Source organism: Girardinichthys multiradiatus, chromosome 1, assembly GCF_021462225.1.
Source record: "Girardinichthys multiradiatus isolate DD_20200921_A chromosome 1, DD_fGirMul_XY1, whole genome shotgun sequence".
In the NCBI taxonomy this organism is placed as follows: Eukaryota; Metazoa; Chordata; class Actinopteri; order Cyprinodontiformes; family Goodeidae; genus Girardinichthys; species Girardinichthys multiradiatus.
In genome coordinates this window covers 7535204-7561183 of record NC_061794.1, presented here as the reverse complement: position 1 = coordinate 7561183, position 25980 = coordinate 7535204, and the positions used below count along the sequence as shown (strand labels likewise).

At 40.2% G+C, this 25980-nt stretch overlaps 1 protein-coding gene and 1 long non-coding RNA gene across 2 annotated transcripts in view; one reads left to right on the top strand and one right to left on the bottom strand.

Moving 5' to 3' along the window:
• Nucleotides 1–25980, bottom strand: part of lamb2 (laminin, beta 2 (laminin S)) — an 88068-nt gene that overhangs the window by 19234 nt on the left and 42854 nt on the right. Inside the window, exons 8-22 of the mRNA XM_047369530.1 lie at nt 21194–21396; nt 20960–21080; nt 20619–20807; nt 17844–18023; nt 17534–17646; nt 15568–15647; nt 10399–10534; nt 10157–10315; nt 8229–8356; nt 7957–8089; nt 7684–7876; nt 7444–7587; nt 5556–5787; nt 4883–5052; nt 18–242 (exon numbers count right to left, since the gene is read on the bottom strand). Coding sequence (XP_047225486.1) covers nt 18–242; nt 4883–5052; nt 5556–5787; nt 7444–7587; nt 7684–7876; nt 7957–8089; nt 8229–8356; nt 10157–10315; nt 10399–10534; nt 15568–15647; nt 17534–17646; nt 17844–18023; nt 20619–20807; nt 20960–21080; nt 21194–21396 — 2406 coding nt within the window. The remainder of the gene's footprint in view (nt 1–17; nt 243–4882; nt 5053–5555; nt 5788–7443; nt 7588–7683; nt 7877–7956; nt 8090–8228; nt 8357–10156; nt 10316–10398; nt 10535–15567; nt 15648–17533; nt 17647–17843; nt 18024–20618; nt 20808–20959; nt 21081–21193; nt 21397–25980) is intronic.
• On the top strand, nt 19816–24791 carry LOC124870706. The gene is made up of 2 exons (XR_007038869.1): nt 19816–20141; nt 23183–24791. It is a non-coding gene; the product is annotated as an uncharacterized LOC124870706 (long non-coding RNA).

Below are 25980 nucleotides of genomic sequence, written 5' to 3'. Positions count from 1 at the left end.
TTAAAACCGTTACTAACTCCTGCAGTTGCGTCGAGATGCATCTCCAAAATATCCACTCTTGCAGATGCTACAGTTGGGGCCCTCTGTGTTGTAAAGGCACTTCCTGCACTGTCCAGTCTGCCTGTCACAGGCGTCCATGTCGGACATGTCTATGTTGTTGTTGCACTGGCACGGCTGGCAGCGCCCCCCCGGCTGAGAGGGATTGCCATAATAACCCGGGGCGCATTCCTCACACCGGGCACCTGAGTTGAAAAAGGACGAGGAAGGAATGGAATTTTCAGGTGGAACAGAACCAAAAAGAAGACGTGTTGTATATTTTAAATTTCATTTCATTTCCAATTAAAGGTCTGCTTTAGGATTTCTCTGCTTGATTTTATGGTGGATGAAATGGAAAAAGCAGGGATGTTGTTAAACTTGCAGCAGAAATGGGTCATCTCGGTTTAACACGGTAAGATGGATCCATATGATCAGATTTTCCCAATCTTAGACTGTGACTAACATGTTTCTTCTCAAAGATATATGTAAGTCTAGCAGATAGCCAGACCCACATCTGGAAAGTTATTCTATCAAAGCCATGATTTTCCAGTATCAGTGTTCATTCTGATAACCACTCAGTGAGGGTAAGTTAACCAGCTCTCACTGGTGTCTGTCACTGTACCCACATCTTTTTCAATACTATTGAAAACACTGAATACATACTGTACTAAATTAATCATAAGGTTAGTTATCACTCCTCGAAATCCTGGAGGTCCAGGAACATCATTTATGCCTAAATGGCGACCTCATCTCTCCTTTCAATTAATCATCAGTGGGATTTGTCACTCCTGACGTTCTCCAAGAGGCTCCCCAGAGAACAAAGGAATAATATGGAGATGTTTGGTTTTCAGCTGCAGCCACAGTCTGCCCTGTATTCTGATTGGTCTGGCTGTATGTACAACACGTGTCTTGATCAGCTGAGTACAGATTAATACTGAGCCTAGATGCTCAATGTCAAGCTGGTGCCTGAAAAAAAAAAAACATTCTGAGTGAAGACTAGATCATCTTTTGGGTTTGGCTAGTTTAGAATTTCACAAAATTTAGAAATAGTAACTTAATAAACCATTAAGTTCTAGACCTAAAATGATTCACACCCCTGGCAGATTTAGATTTAAAGAAATATTTTAAATGTTGCCTTGAAGCAAAAGTAACATTTGAAGTGTCCCAGCCACAGTCCTGACTTGAATTTATTAAATAAGCTGTGGAGGGAGCTAAAGATTAGGGTGATGGTAAAAGACAATCCAACCTCAAAACCATGGAGCTCATCACCAAAAATAAAATGTCAAAACTACTGCCAGATGAAAGGAGAAAAGGTCGTTCATTCAGACCACCACATAAAGAGAGAGACTATTGGGATAACTGGATGGCTGCACGGAGTATAGAAAAGTTCTTTATTTTCCTTTAGAGCTTTCAATTATTGTCCATTATTGAACAGGCCCAATTCTGAAATGTTGGTAGTCTTTTAGAGATTTCAAACTGAACATAGGTGTCAACATTTTCTTTACAGAATATACACAGAGACTGCTGTTTACTGTAAGTAATGCCAACTGTGCTAATTGCTGATAAAATACAGTCATATTCAATAAATTTGATTATTATTGAACAGTTCATTTATTTCAGTAACAGAATTCACAAAGTGAAACACATATAGATTCATTCTGTTAATTAAGATTTTTCGCTCACAGCCAAATCACAACGTTTAAGGTTAGAATATTATATCAGTACCACAAAAAAATTAACCTTTTTAATACAGAAATGTGGCTTACTGAAAAGTATGTTTAATACCTGCTTGAAGGTTGTTATTTTCCAAAGGTGCTTTAAATCTGACAAACAAGCCTCACTGGAACGCATTTTCTAATTAATTAAACATGACTGTATGTCACAGAAAGCATAAAATGTCCTCTCCATGATCTTGTTTTTGTTTTAAAATAATATTGAAACCCTTTTTATACTAACTGCTCTCTCACACCCACAGTAAGATGCTTCTCATGCATATAGTTATTACTCACAGCAGGAAAGTTAAAATTATTTTTGGAATGCTGTGATTTATCGTTTTTCAACAAAATCTGAATTGACTAAAATCGGTGTTGGTAGGTTAAAGCTTTCCAAAAACAGATATTGGACCTCTTTATATCTTTTGTTTTTCTAGAATCAATGCATCTTAAATGTATCCGAGCTGTTCTTCTTCGAGCTGTTTAGAAGTGTTCATATACTCTTTTTAAACAAAGAAATTGAAAAAATATCAGCTTAACAAAGAATTACAAGTCAGACAAAGATTATAATCCTTTCTTTTATGGCATTATTCAGTCACACATGTACGTCTTAGCATTCCAAAAGAAAGCACTGAACCAGACTCATCAATAGCCAGGTTTTATTGCTGTGGAATGATTCTGGGTCAGGCCTCTGTTTTAGGAATATTTACACTGATCTGGATCAAATTTTGTTTTTAAATCATTTCATCTGTGTCATTCTGTTACCTTAGGTGCAAATATCTATCCATATGATACACACAAAACACAGCCAGTGAGAGAAAACACTGAGTATTTTTGCAGCTTTTGAACCAGGTCTCACATGGAAGTGTGCTATAACACAGCAGTGCTGCTGAGTTCATGCATGGGTAAGGCTGGTGAGGAGGACAGTAGGCTCGGTGGATTAAAACAAAAAAAAACAAAAAAAAAACAGGAGAGGGTAGCGGGAATGGGAGGGGGCCAACTATTATTACTCACGCTTAAAAATGGTCGCCCCGGAGCGTTTAACAATACCTGTGCCAGTAGTACAGGGGAGGAAGGACATGAAAACAATTACCATTAACCACAGCCCAAAGAGAAACACTACTGTTGTTACCTCATTTGAGGTTTTTCCGTCACAGAAAGTGCCCTGAAAAAGTGCTTGCCCCTTATGGATTTGTTCTGTTTTTGCTTTTTTTGCCACATTTAACCATTTCAGATTATCAAGCAAATTTTAATATTAGACTAAAATGAACTAAGTAATTAAAAAAAGCTATTTTGAAAAGGATTATTACATTTATTAAAGTGAAAGAAACTATCCAAATCAACCAAGCCCAACGTGAAAATATAACTGCCCTCCTTGAGAGTAACGCATCCTGCCTTGTTCTAAAGAAATTCAAAAACAGTACAGAGAAAGTAATTACCATCTGTCTGGAAAGGGGAAAGAAGTCATTTCTAAGGCTGTGGAGCACCAACAAACCACAATGAGAGTCATTATCCACAAATATAGAAATCATGGAAGAGTGGTAAATCATCCCAGGAGTGACCTGCCTACCAAAATTACTCCAAGAGCATATCAACAATTTATCCAGAATGTCACAAAAGAACCCAAGAGCAGCATTGACCTGCTTGAGTTAAGGTCAGAGTTCATGATTAAACAATAAGGAAGAGACTTCACAAAAACAACATCCATGGGAGAGTTCCAAAAGAACCCTTGCAGACAAAATAGAACCCAAAGGATCATCTCAAATTTTCCATAAAACATCTTGATGATCCCAAATACCTTGGAAAGATTTTCTGCGGGCTGACGAGACAAAGGTATAACTTTTTGGAAGGTGTATCTCCAGTTAGATTCAGCCCAAACTAAAACACTGATTTAGGTAAAGAACACCATACCAACAGTTAGACATGATGGTTATAGTGAGCTGGTTTGGGGGTGCTTTGCTTCTTCAAGACTGTGATTCGAGGTTGGATGAGTTCTGCTCTCTGCTTAAAAATCCTGAAGAAGAATATGCGACTATCAGTTCGTGACCTGGAGCTCAACCACACTGAGCTTATGCAGCAGCACAACAACCTGAGGCATACCAGCAAGTCCACGTCTGAACAGCTCCAAAAACCCAAAGCTGATTAAAAGCTGACTTAAAGTCAGAACTTCATTCACTATCTCCCTAATTTAGGGGTATAATACCATTTCTCATAGGACCAGGTTGTTTTGGGTAGCTTCTTTCCCTTAATAAATGAAATTGTCATTTGAAAATCGCTTTTTGTATTTACTGAAGTTATCTCTGTCTGATAGAAAAAGCTACTTGATGATCTAAAAGATTTATCTGTACAAAAAAAGCAAAGCAGATGAAATGTGGAAGGGGGCAAATACTTTCACAACACTGCATAATGTAGAATATGAAATCGCTCTAGATCAGGGGTCAGCAACCTTTTCAAGTCAAAGAACCACTATTGCCTCCGCTGCTGCACAATAACATAAGTAGAGACACAAAAAAGATAGATTATATAAATATGTATGCAATAAACTGTTGTATTTTGAAAGCTAGGACAATTAAGTATTATTTTTAAATTTTCAGAGTTTAGAATAAAATGAGTAATCTAACTTTTACAAAGGAAAAAAAAAACTATTTTGTTGAGTGAGCCCTTTCTATAAATATGGAAATGAAAGATACGTTGCCCACAAAAAATATGAAACATAGTTTGCAGCTAAAAAACATTAAATTACTTTTAAAAGCCTTGTACCATTGGTGCCCTTCTATGGAGATAAAGCTGCTAAAAACCACCTTTTTTATTGCCTTTATAATTAAAAAACTATCTTATTTGGCTTTGTAAGAGCCACTGTGGAGGAGCCAAAGAGCTCCATATGGCTCTGGGGCCTCAGGTTGCAGACCCCTGCTCTAGATGAAGGATCTTTTAGCTTTGGAAATGTATGCAGGTGACCTTTGACTTGTTTGTTTAAATTTCAGACACAATCTACTTGCCAAGTTCATTAATTAAGCTTAGTTTGGTTTGGTTACACTAAACCAGAACTAATTTCTCCATCAGCAGCGCACTGTGACAAAAAATTACATGATCCATCCATCCATCCATGTGAACTTTCCTTATTTCAGGTTTACCTGTGTAACCTTGGTTACAGTTGCAGATAATTTGTCGGTTGCGGTTGTCCTGGTAACAAGATGTAGCAAAGTGGCGTCCACTGTGGGGTCCATCTGGACATGGGCATGGACGACACTGACCACCAGGTGATATGCCCAAAATTGGGTTCCCATAATAACCATTGGCACACCTACAGAAACACAAATCAATTTAACATAAAGTTAACTAGAAATAGGGCATTCATGGATTTAGGTTTCCTAAATTTCCTGTTCTTGTTATATCGATGCTATTAGTTCAACAGATCTGATTGAACTAGACTGAACTGATTTAAGGAGACAAAAAAATGGTTAAGACATCATATTTACATGATTCTGCCAGTATTTAGGATCAGTTAATGTAAATTTTAGATTTATAGTAAAAGTTGTTCAAAGTTGAAAAGAGGGAATCCTCTGACCAGATTACAGAAGACGTATCAAACTCAAAGAAAATGGGAAGGAGTTTAGCTTCAACTGAGGATAATTCAAAATAATCCGTTGCTGTGTAAATGGTGTAAATAATATTTTATCACATAATTTAATGTAAAAAATAATCATGGTGTGTCATTTTGTTTTTGTTTGCAGTAGTTTGTTTGTGGATGAGAGCATTTAGGAAATGAAGTGTTTTGCTTTAACGAAACTTATTCTGGAAAATCACCTGTCACACTTGTCTCCTCCAGTGTTGTCCCTGCAGCTGATGCAGACTCCAGTCCTCTGGTCACAGTGATTGGCATGTCCGTTACACTGGCAGGGTCGGCAGCTGGGAAAGCCCCAGTGACCCTCCTGACACCCGTCGCACCGCTGGCCGTACGCTCCGGGACGGCACTGGCACTGCCCGGTGTACTTGTCACAGAGTCGGGTCACTGACCCTTCCAAGCTGCACTCGCATACTGGAGAAATTAAAAACAGGATGATGGCCGGAAGGGAGTCGATTAGATGAGCATAAAGGAAGAAAAGCAGGGAAGTTTCTTTTAAAAGTATTTATTCAGACACAGTAGAGGACGCCAAACCCAAACCTTACCAAAGGTGCATTACAAGTACAGACATAATCATGAATTCTAGGCAAAGATTGCACATATTACAGTGCCTTGCAAAGCTATTTATATCCATTAAAATATTTCACATTTCGTCAAGGTACAACCACAAATGCCAATACATTTTATTGGACCCTATGTGAAAAGGGCAACACAAAGTAGAACAGTAGTGCACAGTTCTGAAGTGAAAAAAAATCTATATTCCATTTTCAAAAAGCATCAAAGTCTGAAGTGGATTTATTTGGATTCATCACCACCCCCAACCAGTGACTCAGTACTTCTACTATTTTACTGTGATTACAGCTACAATTGTTTGGGGTGTGTACTAGTTTCATACATCTAAAGCCAAAAATGTCTACATATTCAACCTTGCTAAATATTTGTCAAAATGGAGGCTAAGCGCTCATGAACAGAACATTTTAAGTTTTGCCACAGATCCTTAATTGGATTTAGGCGTGGACTTTGACTCAGCCATTCTAATACATGAATATGGTTTGATATAAACATTCCATTGTATCTCCGGGTTGATTTTAAGTATCGTTAACCTCAACATTAGCCCCAGTTTTAAGTCTTTTGGGGTATCTCTAGCATGTTTCCTTACTGGATAGTCTGGAGTTTTAGCTCTGTCGATCTTTCCATGAACTATGACCAGCTTTCTTGTCCTAGCTAAGAAAAAGCATCCCCTCAGTATGATGCTGCTGCCGACATGTTTTCACTGTTGGATAGTGTGTTCAGGGTGATGTAGAGTCTTAGTTCTCTCACAATGGAGTTTTTGTCACTTTCTGTTAACAACGCCTTTCTTCGTGACTCTCCCATAAGAGCCAGAACTGTAGAGTGCACAACCTGTAGTTGGCTGATCAACAGATTCTCACACAGGAGCTCTTTCGGTGGTTTGGGAGGACAACTATGTCTCCGCAGGTTTACAGTTGCTCCACACTTTTTCCATTTTCAGATGATGGATTGAACAGTGCTCTGTGAGATGTCCAAAGCTTGGATATTGTTTTTGACCTTAGTGGTTTTCTAACCTTTTGCTCCCTAATGTTCTTTGACAAACCTCTGAAGATTTAACAGAACATCTAGATTTATATTGAGAACAAACTGCTCACATGGCTCTGTTGACTGATTATATGACTTCTGAAGCAAATTGGTTGCATAGGAATTAATTTAGAGGTGTCAGAGTAAAGGGGGGCTGAATATAAATGCACATCACCCTTTTTAGATTTTTATTTATATAATGTTTGGAAACCATGTACCAATTTCCTTTAACGTTTTAATTACACACTATTTTGTGCCATAAAATTCCAGTTAAACCCATTGAAGTTTGCGTTTCTAATGGGAAAAGTGTGAAAAGGTTCTATAGGTGTGAATACTTTCGAACAGGACTGTATATAAATGCCAAGAGGTGGGATTTCCACTCAACCTTTAATCTTAACTAATTTAAGTAAAGGCCCTGGATAGGGATTGGTTGGGCACAAAAAGATGTGTGGATTTAAGCTAAAAGGATTTACTCACGTATGCAGCCTGAGGGTCCAAAGCCATAGGTTCCCGGTGCACACTTGTCACAGCCCCGACCAATTATGTTGGGCCTGCAGCGACACTGGCCCCCACGGACATCACAAAGGGTGCTGATGGACCCCTGAGGATCACAGTTACAAGCTGGTGGTGCAAGAACATGGGCATTAATTCACTGACGTTGGAGTTGAATATATATCTATTTTTAACTGCAAGCAAAAACAACCCTCATTTAGTCACCCAGAGCTCCGTCGTTAATAATGGCTGACATGCTGCTGATGAGTTTAGCACAGATATCACTGATCTGTTGACGGATCACACTCCTTGCTCCCTCATGGCACCGGTACCGCTCGAAGGTCTGCTTCCTGACGTTTGAGGCAAGATCCCCAGTGTTAAACATCTCCATGGAGGCATGACGTGGCATCAGGGCAATCTGGAGCAGAGATGGCTGTTAAAATGAGAGGATGTCACAAACAGTAGAATTTGAGATTGAAAGAGGCTATTTAATCTCACAGAGTCCACAAGGACGACAGCGTAGTCTGCTCCATTGAGGATACTGTTAGCATCTTGATAGCGTGTGAACTCCAAGCGAAGGGTGTAGGTCACACCTTTCTCTAAACACACTGGCTGAGGGAGAACCACAAACCTGGGGAAGACAGAGAAAGCACACAGACTGAAACAAAACCTCACAAGTGTTTGTGAACATAGATGTGAATGTACATGTGGCTGAATGAATCTCTGTGTATAGGTGTGTGTGTGTGTGACTGTTTGCTTGAATCGCACACCTGGCTCCAGCTGGCAGAGAGACGGTGAGTCTGTCGTCATCTGGGATGGTGTTTCCACAAGGGCTGCTGGTGGGAATCGATCCTGGACGGATCACAGTTACTTGCACCTCCTCCCAGTCCCGGGGCATCTAGAGTTAAGAAGATCTAAATTCATTTAAATGAAACCCAGGGAAATAATCTAAAAAAGCAACACAAACCAGGCACAGAAAAAAAGAATGTCAGATGTCAGTGCTTTAAGTTTTGGGGGTGATATTTGACAAGCATTTTACATTTCAAAATCAAATGGACTTGTCCTGAGCTGGAGAAGACCAGTCATGCTTATACTAGTTCCAGACTCGACTATTGTAATGCTCTCTATGTCGGTGTCTCCCAGTCAAGTCCAAATCACCTTCAGTTTGTCCAGGAGGCAGCCGCCCGTCTTTAAACTAACAACGCCCAACGTGCGCACATTAGCCATGTTTTATATTCTTTACACTGGCTTACTGTTTATTTTAGATTTGATTAAAACATTTACTTTTTGTTTTAAAATCTCTTAACAACCTTACACCTCCTTATTTATCACAACTTTTAAGTGTTTGTGTGCGTGGCAGGTCCTTGAGGTCATCCAGTCAGCTTTTATTGAACATTCCAAGGACTAAGCTTAAACACTACAGAGACTGGGCCTTTTCCATGGTGGACTCCACACTCTGACACTAGCTTCCTTTGGATCTGTGTGCGATCATCGAACTGGGCCTTTCTGAGTGTTTTTATGATTGTATTGTTATGCACTTTGGTCTTCTTATTTGGATGCTTTAAAGCACTTTATAAATGAATGGATGAATTAATGAATGGCACATGTACAGCAGGGAAAATAAACACAGCAATGTTTTTCTAAGTAAATATATTTCTAATAGATTTATTAACATGAAATTCACAACAGATTTTGGCAGCAACCCAATAATCCAACCATGCAAAATAATCAAAACAAAGAAGCCAATAAATTGGATTATGTGTAATAAAAATGGAATGACACAAGGAATAATTATTGTACACATGAAGAAAAACAGGCTGCATAAAAGGTTGGTTTAGTCCAAATTGATGGCCTATAAGAAGGTATCTGGCAAGAAAACCAAACAGCTTTCTCAAGATCCTCACACTATTAGAATACACATCAACAGCAATAGCTATGGACATTTTGGAATATTCCAGTAAGCAAATCTGGGACCATAATCTGAAATTGTCAAGAACATAATTTTACCATAAACCAGCTACAACTAAGTGTCCGTCAAGAATTTCTGACACAGGGGTCAACAGAATAATCAGAACAATTGTCCAAAAGTCATTAACCACTATCAGAGGGGTTCAGAATGACCTAAAATGAGCAGGACCAGGTTTTCAAGAAAAAAAAAAACTACTTATATGCACACTTATAATGCAAGTTAATGTTATTTAGAGTGTGTTGCAGACAGGAGGAGCGGCACTGTGCATCACCCAAAAGAACCCTGTAATAACAGAGAAGTCTGAAGGTGGGAACATCATGGTGCAAAAAGATCAAAAGATCAGAGTAGTGCCCCCCAACATTTTCAAATTTAGAAGACATTTTGTGTGGAAGAAAGGGTCAAAATCGCACTGGAGCAATGCATGTGACTAATTTGTCTTTAGTGGAGACATCTTGAAGCTGACACCAACAAAGACTTTTCTACCTGTGCGATAACAGAAGACAAATGCACATATTGGTTTTTTGCTGTTTAATGTAAATGGGTTGTTACAAACATTTGGTGTGCATATCATGTTCAAAAAATCTCACCCACTAAAATTATTATGTTATTAAGTTATTTTCCCTGATGTATATGGATGATTTGATATGGCATTATAGTAAGGCTGGATTCTATTCTATTAAACCTTCATAGCTGAGGAAATCACAAGTTAACATGAGTCAATGCACACACCTGGGATTCGTAGCGGATGACTAAATCATATTCCATGGAGTATGGTATGTTATTTATCAGAAACTCCAAAGTGCCACCTTGAGGAACCTTAGTGAAGCCAATATCTGTCCACTGGGCCGGGCGACCGGCCTGATGTTCCCTGGTTTCTAAGGTACAACCCTGAGAACACACACCCAGGAAGAATCAGGTCAAATATATCAAAGTTAAAAATATTTTTTTGTTGGGTATACAGTAACACTCACCTGCCCCATTTTAGCAAATTCAGCCTCATAAAGGAAGTGATCCAGAGCCATAAAGAAATATCCAGAATCCACTTGAGTACAATCCCGTCCCGTTATGTGACTGCGGCAGCGACACTGACCACTATCCATGGAGCATCTAAAAAAAGGGCATACACATTGGTATTTCAGACTGAATTTATCTTACAAAAACATTACATAAAACTCAACAATAATCTCTCAAGGCTATTAAGAGTTAATGGACAAACATGCTGTTGAATATCATGCAGCTCATCTCATGAGTAAGGACAAACAAGAAAGTCAAGATGAATTAAAACTTTTTGTTTGCCAGGAAACACTCTCTCTAAGAGGATATAATCGTTATGTCATGATTGCTTCCAACAGATGGGCAGATGATAAAAAGAAATAGAGCTGATTAAAAAAACATGCAGCCATGAGTAGCACTTTTAAAGTTCAGTTGTGGGCTGTGCTCTGAACAGTACAGATCAGAGTAATCTCGAATTCTTTATTTGTGCCAATGGCTGTGACTAAATCATGTACTCATAATTGCTAATTAGCATGTAATGGTAAAGAAAAGGCACAGCATTAAGAGAATTTTAATGTTTATAAAAGTTTACGTGTGAATGGCCTAATGAGAAACACATTGTGTAGTCTTTCCTCAAACTCTGAAAAGGTAGGAATTTACAGGCCAAATAACCCTTGATTATAGCTGAAGGTTTTAACAAAGACCTGCTTTTAGCAGCAATAAAAACACAAAAATGTGTACGGGGAATAGAAAACAGGAAGGGAAAAAAAGCCAAGCTCACGAAATTATGTAACTTACATCAGAAAAATGGATGCAAAATTGTTTAAAGCTTGATAATTTTAACAAAGATATTCAATTTTTTAAGATATGTTAAATTGGGACACTTACAACATACATTTTAATTATGCTTACATTTAAAAGGGACAAGCATTTTGTTTAAAAAACAGGTTGGCATCAAGATTTTCATATTGTGTTTGGCAATAAGAAGTATTACTGTTTAAATGTTATGTGAAAGATTCATATGACATTTACTATTTTTCCATGAAAATTTCTTGGGGGCTTGTCCGGGATTGGTCCTATTTTATTTTTGATCGTTTTGATGCAAACCTTGTTCCATCTGATTTGAGTTATTGTGATTATGAATTGTGTTTCTTCATAACATTTGTGGAAAACTGAAACTCTCAGCCTGATATGTAAGAACACATGCTGCCTGCTGTTTCAAACAGTTTTTCAGTTTTTTCCAATCTTATTTAATATTTTAACACAACAATGTATTGGGGTCTCCAGAATGTGTTGAATATAATCTCTGATCTTTTTAATGTTAACTGTTGAAGATGACAAGATTTGGCTGACATCTCTCTATAAAGTGTATAATAAAGCAGCTGCCATCAAGCATTTGCAATAACGAGGAATGAGATTTTCACATCATATATGGGCACAATCTACTTTGTATAATGGTTTTAATTATGCCACATCAGAGGGTTTTTAAGCATGAATGGTGTGTTTAAGGTCATGCTACAGTATTTCATTTTGATTTAAGCCCAGACTATGATTAGGCCACTCCTAACCTTTTTTATTTAACCATTTAGAGGCTGACCTACTGTCATTTCGACCATAGTCATGCTGAATTGATAAACTGAATTGAGTTGACTAGCCAAAGTATGCTTGAGTTTAAAGTCATGACCTGATTGCTGGGCATTCTCCTTTAAAAGAGGCCTACAGTGCTTAAGATGTTAATCTGGGTTCTTTTTTGACCTCCTGAATGAGATGTTGATGATGTCTTTTGGTGCACTGACTGCTCCTGGGAAGGTTCACCACTGTTCCGTTGTTTCGCTATTTCGTGGACAGTGACTCTCACTGTGGCTTGATGGGGTCCCGAAGCCTTAGAAATTGGTTTTTTATCCTCTCCAGACTGATCCATGTCCATGACTATTGTTTCTAATCTGATAGTGGAGTTCTTTACATCAGAGCATGATGTGTCACTTATACATCATGTTGTCAGACAGGTTGAATTTAAGGGATTTTTTTATGGCGGTAATCTGACCTGGGTCAGGTTAGTGAAATTAAACTCAGCTTTGTAGAAAAAAAAGTGGTTTTTCAAAGATGATTTATTAAGTTTACTTAATAAAACTTAATAAACTCAAACCCCACCACCACGGTAAGGTTGCCCCCTCCTTGGGCTGCCACCTTACCGTGATGGAGGGGTTTAAGTGTCCCAATGATCCTTGGAGCTATATTGTCTGGGGGTTTATGCCCCTGGTAGGGTGACCCAAGGAAAACAGGTCCTAGGTGAGGGATCAGACAAAGCGCAGCCCACAGACCCCTTGTGACGATTATCATAGATGGAAACAGTGTTCCCTCGCCTGGTGGCCGGACTTTCACCCATGGAAACGTGGGTCCCCTTGGGAGGGGCCAAAGGGGTCGGGTGCAATGTGGTATGGGTGGCGGCCGAAGGCGGAGACCTTGGTGGTCTGATCCTCGGCTGCAGAAGTTGGCTCGTGGAATGTCACCTCTCTGGTGGGGAAGGAGTCTGAGTTGGTGTGCGAGGTAGAGAGGTTCTGGCTAGAAATAGTCGGACTCACCTCGATGCACGGCTCTGGCTCTGGAACCAGTCTCCTTGAGAGGGGTTGGACACTCTTCCACCCTGGAGTTACCCTTGGTGAGAGGCGCTGAGCTGGTGTTGGCCTACTTGTTGCCCCCCATCCTGGCGCCTGTACGTTGGGGGGGGGGGGATAGATGGATTGGTGCTGCGTCAGCAGTGATGCAGGCGCTGTAGCTTTGCTGTGCTCAACTCGGGATGTTGTGGGTCGGTGGGCAGAGTACTTCAAAGACCTCCTCAATCCCACTGGGACATCTTCCACTGAGGAAGAAGAGCCTGGGGACCTTGGGGCGGGCTCGTGATCTATAGCTCTCACTGGAGCAGTTTGCAGCCGAGTGTGAAGCGACCGGGATGAGAATCAGTGCCTCCAAGTCCGAGGCCATAGTCTTGAGCCGGAAAAGGGTAGAGTGCCTTCTCCGGGTCGGGGGGGAGGTTCTGCCTCAAGTGGAGGAGTTCAAGTATCTTGTGGTCTTGTTCATGAATGAGGGAAAAATGGAGCGGGAGATCGATAGACGGATTGGTGCTGCGTCAACAGTGATTCAGGCGCTGTAGCTTTGCTTTTTGACTCAGCCCTCGATTTACCGGTCAATCTACGTTCCAACCTATCTATTGTCATGAGCTTTGGGTCATGACATGGCTGTGTGTTGGGGCTCTCCCTTAGAAATATGGTGAGAAGCTCGGTCATCCGGGAAGGAACTGATGTAGAGCCGCTGCTTCTCCATGTCGAGAGGAGCCAGCTGAGGTGGCTTGGGCATCTGGTTATGATGCCTCCCTGGTGAGGTGTTCCGGCACGTCCCACCGGGAGGAGGACCAGAGGAAGACCCAGGACACGCTGGAAGGACTATGTTTCTCGGATGGCCTGGAAACGTCTTGGGATTCCCCTGGACGAGCTGGCCCAAGTGGCTGGGGAGAGGGAAGTCTGGGTCTCTCTGCTTAGGTTGCTGCCCCCGCGATCCGACCCCGGATAAGCGGAAGACAATGGATGGATGGATGGACTTTTTTTTACACAGGCTTAGGTCAGATTGGATAGCCTTTCTTCTTTAATGAATAAAATTACCATGTGCAAATATCATTTTGTATAAATTTTTGTCTGATACCAACATTTGTTCAATGATCTAAAACATGTAAGTGCGACAAAAAGAGAAGAAACCTCTAAGGGGGCCAATTTTGTTTCACAGTAATGTCTTTCTGTGTATATTTGACAAGGAGGGATAATTTTCTGATTGTTTTTTATAAAGTTTTTTAAATGTTTTTCCTGGAGTAGATGGGGTTTTATTTTGGTGTATCTTTGTTGGAAAAAAAGGTTTTAATTTAAAAAATATTTTTGAGTAAAAGAAACGCTGAAATTGTCTCTGAAAAATAAAATGAAAATAAAAAAATATTTGCCATTGAAAGTTTTTTATTGTGCTGATTAGCAATATAGAAATATCAATACTTCAAGTGAAACATAGATTAAAAACATTATGCACCACTACTGCTTGTTGTCTTTAAAACTCTAGGGAGTTCTGAGAAAACTGTGGACTTAGCTTTTTTTAACAAGCACACCTTACAGGTCCTTCCCCCTTGCTCTCTGCTGTGCTACAGCCCTCCCTCTACCGAGCAGCCTGCTGTGAACGGCGGATTAACAGCTATGGCACATTCACTGGTAGGGACGAAAAATCAACGATATACTTTACATTGACTATGACCTGCCCATAATTTGACTACAAACTTGGTCCTCAAATCATTTGCACAGTACCATTAGCACAGCTGCAGCACACTGGCAATCTTGAGCTTGAACGAAGGTACACGCTGTATGGGGGAGGTGTGTGAGGAACACATACATGAGGGTGATTGACACTGCTAAAACATTCCTTCCGGCTCTGATTGGTTGTTTCTGACCAGGAGCGGTGTATTTCTGGAAATGGCAGTGGGACCACAGGGAGGAGCCAGAGGAGTTTGAATTGAGTATGTGTCCCATATTCTATTGTCAGGACATAGTGACAGTTTTAACAAATATTTAAAAAACACCCTTAACAAAAGTTACCTACTGCAGCTTTAGGGGATACAAGTTCAAATAAATTTTTTTTAGAATAGTGACCACAATGTCAGCACTGTTGCCTTGCAGCAAGAAGGTCCTGGGTTTGATTACCGGCCTGGGGTCTTTCTGCATGGAGATGCATGCTCTCCCCGTGCATGCGTGGGTTTTCACCGGGTACTCCGGCTTCCTCCCACAGTCCAAAGACATGCCTGTTAGGTTAATTGGTAACTCTAAATTGCCCTTAGGTGTATGAATGAGTGTGTGTGTGGTTGTTTGTGTGTTGCCCTGCAATGGACTGGCGACCTGTCCAGGGTGTACCCTGCCTCTCGCCCATAGACTGCTGGAGATAGGCACCAGCTCCCCCGCAACCCACTATGGAATAAGCAGTAGAAAATGACTGACTGACTGACCATAATATCAAGTTTAATTATTGTACCTTGGAAATAAAAACATCTATGAAAGATGTCCACAACCTGCATGAAGCTGTCAAGTTTACCGACTCCTGTGTGAAGTTATGACACCACTCACTGGTTGTCGAGCGCGCCTCCGATATCACACTCACAGCCTCTGCAGCCGTTTAGGTCGTGGCTCAGCCCCCAGTGTTCCGGCTAGGTTACAGGTTGATAGAGAGAGGCAACACAAAAAGAAGAAACAGTTTGAACACCCGAAACACTTTCTCTGCAGTAACACTTTCAGACAGAGGAAACAACAACAGGAGGTTACCATAAATACTTGAGGTATGCATACTATATCCAGCCCTGTAGTCCAACAGGACTTCCCTTATGGTATATAGCCATCATTATAATCCAACTCTATGGCAGGACAATGCTAGATTTTCTTTCTTTGAAAACAAGCGGAGTTCACAATATGCAAACTTGAATTTTTGTGGTGTACAGATTTTTATAACTTTTTGTCTAACGCTTTTGTAGTCCCCTGCTCATATTCTTTTGCATATGCTCAGTTCAAACCTGTGGGAAAGTACTGTAAATGAGTCCAAAGATAAATAATTGGTAAATAAATTATACACCCTGCTAAGACAGGTATTTTTAAGTGATTTCTAATTACCTACAGTGGTAATAAGTTATGTATTTATTTTCCTTTTCCAAGTTCATTTTGTTTCTGGAGTTAAGCATTACAGGCTTATCAACATGATCCATATTCAGAACACATCAAGGCCCGACCATTTTAGGGCCGCTGTAACTTACACCAGCCGGACAACCTTAAATCCCTTGGCTAAATTTAGATCCACGGCCCAGGCAGGAGCCTGGATTCCTGCCCCTACTATTCCTGGCTGAGTAGGTTCAGGACAAGCGGTTAAATTATAACAGGAGGCTCATGACTATTTAACACCTGGTGCTGCTAGGCAGACAGGTTGAGGAAAAAAAGATCTATTCAATTCAGTTTATTTACATAGTGCTAATAAACTACAAATGTTGTCTCAAGGAACAAAAATTCAGTCTAATCGTACAGAGATTCCAAGTCAAGTACATGCATTCCAATTGATCCTATTATCAAACAATGCAGTCAAGTTCAGTTTATTTGTCTACAAGATTGCTACAGTGTAATCAAAAAGTATTCATACCCTTGAACTTTTTCACATTTTTTCTCGCCACAGCCACAAACATCAACACATTTCTCTCTGGGATTTTATGAAGTGGAAGAAAAAGATACAAGATTTTTACATTTTATTTAAACAATAAAACTCATTTCACTACAATTACAGCTGCAAGTCTTTAGGATTATGTCACCACCAGCTTTGCACATCTTTTGTTCATTCTTCATTGTAAAATAGCACAAACTCAGTCAGACTTGAAGCATCTGTACTGGACTGAGACATTTTAACATGTGAATATGCTTCGGTCTAAACCTATTCCATTGTAGCTCAGGCTCCATGTTTAGGGTTACTGTCCTACTGGAAGGTAAAGGTTAACTCAGGTGATAAGCATCCCAACAGCATGTTGCTGCCACTACCATGTTCCACTATGGGGATGGTGTGTTTGGGGTGACGTGCAATGTTAGTGATTTCAGTGCAGTCATCTGACCAGAGCACCTTTAATCCAAACTAAAGTTTGTGGTTTTAACATGACAAAATGTGGAAATGGGGGTATGAATGATTTTTAAAGTTACTGTAAATGAGCTGCATTTATGAAGCTAACTTAAATACTTGTTTTCAACACCAACTAAACTCAATCGCACATTTTTCTCTTCTCTAGTTTACAACCATTCAGTCTACCCCACCTAAAAACTATTAATAATAAAGGTAGCAGACATATATTGTTTATTAAAGATATATAGACTCACACACAAATGGAAGCATTTATCTAAATATACAGTATATTAGTTATATTATTGATAGCTAAATTTTCAATAGGCCTCTTTTCAGCAGAGAGCATGCTCTGCAGAGAGGCTGAATATGGACAACACAAAATCTATCCAGTAGAATCTTTATTGATCATTAAAGCAGGACCTGAAATAGTCCTTTGTGTAATCTTACCAGACACTGGTCACAGCTGCGTCCTATGACAAGTCGCTTGCAGAAGCAGTCGCCACTGAATGCGTCACACATGGAGCTACCCAACACAGTTCCTCTGTGGTCACATCGACAAGCTGGAGGTTAAAGAAAAAAAGGAAGAGGTGAAAAAGCCCTACATATATCACTAGTTACCCATTTTTTTATATTACTTGTAAACTCAGTTAGCATTTTTTACCTACACAAACACTACAATAACAAAGCAAAATGGGAACTGCTGATTGTTGGAGGATTTCTGCAACGTTGAACATGACAAAACTTAGACTGGACTCACGTTGGCACCCCACAGGGTTGTCGGCACTCAGGCCAAAGTAGCCTGTCTTACACTTGTCACAGCGCGGCCCCTCAACGTTAGCCTTGCAGCGGCACTGACCTCCCACCATGCTGAGCGACGGGTCGCTGTGGCCGTCACACAACCCTCCATTCTCTGAACCATCTGGGTCACAATCACAACCTGGCGGGGGGGACAAACATGTAGACAGCAAGTTTTAATGCAGGACTATCCCTGGATAATTATTATTTATCAGATTTAATTTGTCTGTAAGCAGAAAAACACAAACTACTGTTTGAGAAAAACTACTCATCTATTCCCTCTCTTGTACATTTGAATGAGCACATTAACCAGTGGAATTAATATTTTCAGTAAACTTCGAACAAAGTTGTTCTTAAACTAAACATCTTGAACTGATCTTAGAACACAGAGTTCTAAGATCAGTTCACAACGTTTACACCCAGTTCTCCTTGTACCCACCACTGGGGTTCTAGCCACAAAGCGAGTCTAGACCTCGGCTTCCAGGTGGCACAGAGGTGGGAAACTGCAACAGCAGCTTTTTTAGGCACCGTGTCATCTCTGACTTTCTCTCCGAGGGTCATAAGATACAGATATTATCTAAAATAAAATGTTTTTATCTGTTATTTATGCCAGTGCAGATTTTGACAAATGATTAAAAAAACAGTTAAGATTTTTTGTTTATGTAAACTGAGAAACAAACTTGCAGGGTTGTTGAATATAAAATCACATATAAATCAGACCAGATTTTTATTTAAAAAAAGAAAAGAAAAAAGGGGGGGAGTGGTGGCCTAGTGGTTAGAACAGGAGAATTGCATTCCGGAGGGGACACAAGGGGCCGGGTTCGTATCCCACAGACTGCCACTCTGGGTCCTTGAGCAAGACCCTTAGCCCCAGAATGCTCCCCGGGCGCCGCATAATGGCAGCCCACTGCTCCCTATAATGGATGGGTTAAATGCAGAGGACAAATTTCATTGTAATGTACATGTGCAATGACCAATAAAGATGATTTAATTTAATTTAATAAATGAAGAGAAGTAAACAATCTGAAGATTTGTTAACATAATGCATCATCTATCTAGGGTCAATGAAGAACAGCAAAGGTGTTCTCATTTTGAGCTTTGAACCTGTGTCGATTATAGAACATGCTGGACTTAGAAACTTGGCAATCTCAGAGTTGGGTTTTAGTAATGCTAGGGATGCTAGTGAGCTCTGTAGTAATCAAGTCTGTTTTAAAATATTTTAAACTCTAGACGGTTTAGAGTGACAGCTCTCTCACATCCGTTGTGAGTTCAGCTCTGCTCCTCAATAATAAAGAAATAATAGCCTCTTGTGGCAGGATGGCTGGAAAAATATGTTGAATGCTGCTCTTATATTTTATAGATTCTATAGAGAAATCTGAATCAGCTGAAATTGGTATTGACAGATCAAAGCTTAACAAAACCTGATGTGCTAATCACAATTTTGAGGCACATCTGTACATGAAAAAATATTTTCCAATGCTCCTCACTGATAGGCTTGTTAATGATAGATTTTGAACAATATCTACATGATGCTATCATAAAAATGTTTTAGAAAAATTGATTTAAGTTTGATTTTTGTTACATCTATCAAGAGTACAAGGGCCACAGACAGGTTTTTTAATCATTCTTATTTAAAGAAAGACAAGCTGTTTTCATGTTTACAGTCTTACAGGTAACATGACTAATTTTCATATTCAATGATACCTCTTTATAGACCTACATCAACACAGGTGTTATCTTATGTCAGAATCTGGAGCTGTGATCTACCTGCTGCTAATTCTTCTTCACCACCAGGTGCAGCTGCCTGGAGGAGCTGGAGAGGGACAGGTGTGGCTCATTGAGCATTCAGCTGGGCAGTATAAAGAGGATGTGTTGCCAGCGCTTCGTTGCCTGAACGTTTGCCCTTGCGGTACAGCTTCCTGGCCAGTCTGATTATTTGATGATTGCTGAGATAAAAGACTTGATTTTTCTGCACCATCATACTAATTACTTCTTGTCCTGCAGCTTTCAGGTGCTGACTCTTAGACCGGACCGGATCAAACCAGAACCACTGAGACTCTGTCGGAACGCCCCCTTGGATCTTGGATCAAACCAGCTGGCGAACCCTCTGGAGAGACCTCCCTGCCTAGCGAACCCTGTCCACCCTCCCAGCGCCATCCGTTCTGTGCCACCATTCCAGCCGCTGTGGACTGTAGGCAGGCTGTGTCACACATACTCCAGACTCTGCGCCCCTCCCTGGCGGATCGCCCCGTTCTCACCAGTAAGTCGCACATCATTGTCAGGTGTCATTCTGAGGTCCAGATTTTTCCCCCTGCAGCCCCAGATCTCCCTTTTCTCATCCTCCTGAGCTTGAGACATAATAAACCTAATCTAAGAGAACTGTACGGTGTCTCTACATGTAGGTCAGGTCGGCAGTAAGCATTATGACATCTTAACATTTGTGTTGAATGTCGACTGTGGCTCAGTAGGAAGGGTAGTCGTCTTGCAATCAGAAGGTTGTGGGTTCGATTCCAGCTTCCTCCTGTCGATGTGCCCCTGGGCAAGGCACTTAACCTCAAGTTGCCTACCGATCTGCGTATCGGTGTATGAATGTGTGAGTGCTAGGGATTGCAATTGGGTGAATGTGGCTCTAGTGTAAAGTGCTTTGAGCAGTCTGTATGACTTGAAAAGCGCTATATAAGTTCAGTCCATTTACCATTTGATAAAGTCACACAGTTGTTACCATCCAAACACTCACCTATGCAAACCCGGGGGTCCCTTATGTGCTTTGTGGGATCTTTGTAGTAGAACGGTTTGCAGATCTCACAGTTACGGCCCATTGTGTTGTGCTGACAGTCATCGCACACTCCTCCACTGGTGTTTCCCATGGCCAAATAGACCGCCATGTCAAAGTGGCACTTATTTGAATGGTCATTGCAATCACACTCTGAAAGTAAAGACATTTTTATTCAGACAAAACCATCTGTAGCTCCAGAAATCTTCTGGAACATTTCATTAAATGTAAAAAAAAAAAAACATCAGTTTGTCAGACACTATCATTTATAGTTACAGTAGGGACCAAGATTTAGTTGGACTAACTCTTGCAAGCGTGTGTGTTGCGGCCCTCAGCTGGCCTCCAAGGCAGGTCATTGTAGAAGTCACCACACTGCTCACAGTTCAAACCTTTTGTGTTATGGTTACATACACATCTGCCATGAACCTTAAAAGAATTGAGACGGACAGGAGAGGACGCGAATCCACTCAATATGGATGGAAAAGAGTGGTCAGTCATAAACGGTTGGAAGTGTTTGCATATTAAACCTCAGCACTTACCATTCCTTCTATGTCATCCCTGATGCCTTCAATGGGTGCACACTCTGAGGCGTGGCCATAGCAAAAACAGTTTCCACGTACAACAAGTTCATATATGGCGTAGTAGTATTTCTCTTTGATTTCAGCTCTGGGGTCCAGCAGGTTGTCTCCAAGTGTGTGAAGTTTGGTGAAGTTCAGTCTCAAGTTAGTGATCTTCAGTTGGTCTGATGGAAATAATGAATTTAAAGTCAAAAAAGTTATGAGACAATTATAACATTAGAATCACTCTAAGACTCTTAGTAATACTTGGAGCTGTAGAAGTGTGGTCAATGCATGATGAAGCATTTTTATCAAAATACATGTGTTGTAGTAATTTTAGTAAAACTAATTAACGTTTGCAGCTATGCCTTTTTTCCTTACATAATGATAATGCCTCTATCTATTCACTTACTATGAGCTTACATAATTATTATCCCAAATAATCTCAAAATAAAGAAGAATGGCCACTCAAATAAATCATCAACCTGAGATGGAGAATCTTCATCAGTGCATCTTCATAGTGCAGCATGAAATACAGTAAGGGTAATACTAGGTCATTACTACAGCATTTCAGTAGCGCTTTACAGTCAATTCTGTAGCATTAGTGCATACATGTGCTTTATATGGCTTCTCCAAATAGTGATGTTTTGACTGCTAATAACTTAAAGCTGTGAATTTCATGCAACCATTAAAATTCAAGACAAATAAGCAATAGTGTGACAGGGGTATTCAGTTTTTTTTAAAACCCACTGAAGAATAAAACCTTTTTAACATACACCCAAAACTGTAACTAAATGTCTTCAAATCAGATGAAAGTATCCAAATGCATGTTGTTCCATTTTAGAGCCATTTCTGGAAAGATGGAAACCCCAAAGTTACTGACAGTAAATGAATGCTGCGTTTAGCCCACTTATTCAACAATCTGCTCTTTGTCGTTTTGAAGAGGGTAAGCCAGAAATATCAGGTTTATCTTGTATTTATGCTCTTTAAATCTATGAGTGAGGGAGGGAAGGGAGTGAAACATCCTTTGCTGTTACAGTCCAGCTGTCTGATCAGAAAACCCATTCTTAACAGTTACATGATCATAGATCTGACTGTCATGTTATTTCTGACACCACCCTGCTTCCCAGGAACCTACTGTCTCACGGCAAAAGCAGAAGATACATGTATTTTAAAGTATTAATAAATGCATTAAAGGCAGATATTTCAATACTATGTATAGAAACACAGCATTTTACTTGACATTAAACATTAAATCAGCTTTAAATGCTCTTGTTTTAGTAATACCAAAGTTATTTCTATTTGAAAAGTTTCAAGCAAGACTGCCTACAAATCCGATGTAGTTACACCACCTCTGTCAGTAGGAATGGGTCAAAATTATGATAAACCACTGTAAGAAGCATATGGGAGGATACTAACATGTTATCCAAGTCCTACAAATTTTTACTGGGAATTCTACCAAATGCTGCAGAAATGCATGTAAACGTCAAAATTTGAAGAAAGAAAAAAACAAAATCTTCCTCACAAATTTTTCTGGCATTTAGCAAATACAAATAATCCTGGCAATGCTAACTGACCTAAACCAGGAAAACTTTAGACAGCTCTACCCAATCAGTGACCGATCGATGCTGCGTTCTCAGCGTAGGTTGGCTCCATAAATATAGGTCACATGACTTATCGTGTGTCTTTTTAGCCACCATTTTGATGTCTTAATTTGGTTTGTCAACAATGGACAAATAATAGGATGTGAGGAGAGAGAGACGAGGACATCATGAACACAATGCTGGGACATAAACCTTTTCAACTATCGTAAAACATTTATAAAACAGCAGGGAATCAATTTCCATAAGCAAGTTTCATGTTTATATTGAATATTCTGTGTAAAACAGTTAGAACAACCAGCTGGACATGGGTTAATGTCGAGCTCAGTAGATGATGCATAGGGTACATAAATATGTCTTTTTTTTTTAGGTGGAAACTGAAGGACAATGCCAACAACTCACCACCTTTAACTACAACTAACCTTACTGAAATACCAGCCTACCTGCATCGCACACCTTTCTGCATTCAATGTGGAAAGCCTCCAAGGAGACAGGGAGAAACAGTTGGTCTTATGGCCTAAATTAAGGGTCTCCAGAGGTCCACCTGCACCTGCAGCACCTTTCCACAGGTGCGGGTAGGTCAAGCGCTGCGTGGAGCTCGCCAACCTTAAATCACTGAGTTGGACCTCATCAACGGCCAAGGTGGAGGTGATCATCAACTCGGCCCTTGGTAATGTTGATCTCTGGCAAGCAAGACCTTTATTTTGAATAACTTTTTTACTTCATGAGAGTTGCAGCACTGTCATTAGCTGTCTAATCTCTGTCTCTATCTACGGTTGCTCACAAGGAACCCACAAGCAAAAAGGTACTAAAATACTTCTATGTAAACGTTACTAATGAAAAAGCCTAAATAATGAGCAGAGCCATACCAAACCGCGCTGAGTAGGGACTAGTGGGAAAGGGGCATTAGTTACACCGTCTGCCTCTGACAGACGAGCAAATCCCTGTGGCTCCTAAAACAGTAACGTACTGTTCCTCTTGGTGTTGTCTGGGAAGATCTAAAAAACAGTCATCCAAACCCAGTTTCTCACTTAAGCAGCAGCCAGATAGCAGCTTTCCACCGTCTAAGGGCTGAAACTGACACTGATACACTGTACAGTAGCTGTGTGTTGAGACATTGGATATGTACCATTACATGCTTGATCTACCTCTTACCATGATGATATTTAGCATCTCAGAAAAATATCCTTTACCAGTAAAGTTCCTTTCAACTTTATGAGGAGATTACACTACGTTGATCTTTGTGATTTATTCACTTTGTTTCATGCCTATGGCTTTTAAGACTACATTATTGGCTGTCCAAAATAATTATTGATATAAAAAATCTTATCCTAAGAAATCTGATCACCTTTAATAATCATGTTCATACTGAAGTAGAGACTGTACAGGCTGTTGTACCTTCCTGTCTGTCTGTGGCAAGTGACCTGCTCAGTACACTTTGCTCAGATTATATGGCTACAATATTTCCAGCTGTCCAGGGAACAGAGTGCACCTTAAACACTGCTCTACAAACTTTTGGTTGTTTAAGGCAAAGAGTTTTTGAGTGTTTTAAGCAGAAGCACAGAGTTGTGTTAATACATAAGTAACTAAAACAGAAGTGAAATATGTTTTAGAGCCAAATTATCAAAAGGTCATATAAAGAGTAAGCATAAACATGCCAAGGTTAGCCTCATACTTCAGCAAGCAATATAAGCATTGTCAGCAGGAACAAGATGTGAGATTATTGAAGACCAGATAATGCATTAACTGAATCCTGATGAGAAAGTGAAATGGAAAAAGATCACATTCTAATGTAGACAATCTAAGGCCTTGTCTTTATTATATATGTCTATATTAACATGAACATTTAACAGAACAGTTTCTGCTGCGCCTGCACACCTCCCATTCACATAGAAATGGGGGTTTTGGTAATATTTTTAAAAACATTATGTTGTATATGTCTGGAAAGGTTGTCAAGATAATTAAAAACAATGACTGAGGACATTCTTCTGTGTCAGAAACCACAACACTGTTGAATTTGTGTTATGGATGTCTTTTCCAACATCTGTCTCATTTTGTCCTGACTGTAATTCTATTAAACCTCCAACACGAGATGAACAAGTTCATGTTAACTGATTACAAAGGTTGAACTATGTTGGAGAAAATACAAACTAGACTCCTTAGCCTAGGAGTACTTAGCCATGCACAGAATCATCTTGTTCTTCATCCTCTCCTGCTAGAGAAGCATATACAGGGGTTGGACAATGAAACTGAAACACCAGGTTTTAGACCAAAATAATTTATTAGTATGGTGTAGGGCCTCCTTTTGCGGCCAATACAGCGTCAATTCATCTTGGGAATGACATATACAAGTCCTGCACAGTGGTCAGAGGGATTTTAAGCCATTCTTCTTGCAGGATTGTGGCCAGGTCACTACGTGATACTGGTGGAGGAAAACATTTCCTGACTCACTCCTCCAAAACACCCCAAAGTGGCTCAATATTTAGATCTGGTGACTGTGCAGGCCATGGGAGATGTTCAACTTCACTTTCATGTTCATCAAACCAATCTTTCACCAGTTTTGCTGTGTGTATTGGTGCATTGTCATCCTGATACACGGCACCGCCTTCAGGATACAATGTTTGAACCATTGGATGCACATGGTCCTCAAGAATGGTTCGGTAGTCCTTGGCAGTGATGCGCCCATCTAGCACAAGTATTGGGCCAAGGGAATGCCATGATATGGCAGCCCAAACCATCAATGATCCACCCCCATGCTTCACTCTGGGCATGCAACAGTCTGGGTGGTACGCTTCTTTGGGTCTTCTCCACACCTTAACTCTCCCAGATGTGGGGAAAACAGTAAAGGTGGACTCATCAGAGAACAATACATGTTTCACATTGTCCACAGCTCAAGATTTGAGCTCCTTGAATCATTGAAACCAACGAAACAGGAAAGTTGAGGTGCACATTTAATTCTGCCGTGATTTGGGCAGCTGTGGTTTTATGTTTTTTGGATACAATCCGGGTTAGCACCCGAACATCCCTTTCAGACAGCTTCCTCTTGCGTCCACAGTTAATCCTGTTGGATGTGGTTCGTCCTTCTTGGTGGTATGCTGACATTACCCTGGATACCGTGGCTCTTGATACATCACAAAGACTTGCTTTCTTGGTCACAGATGCGCCAGC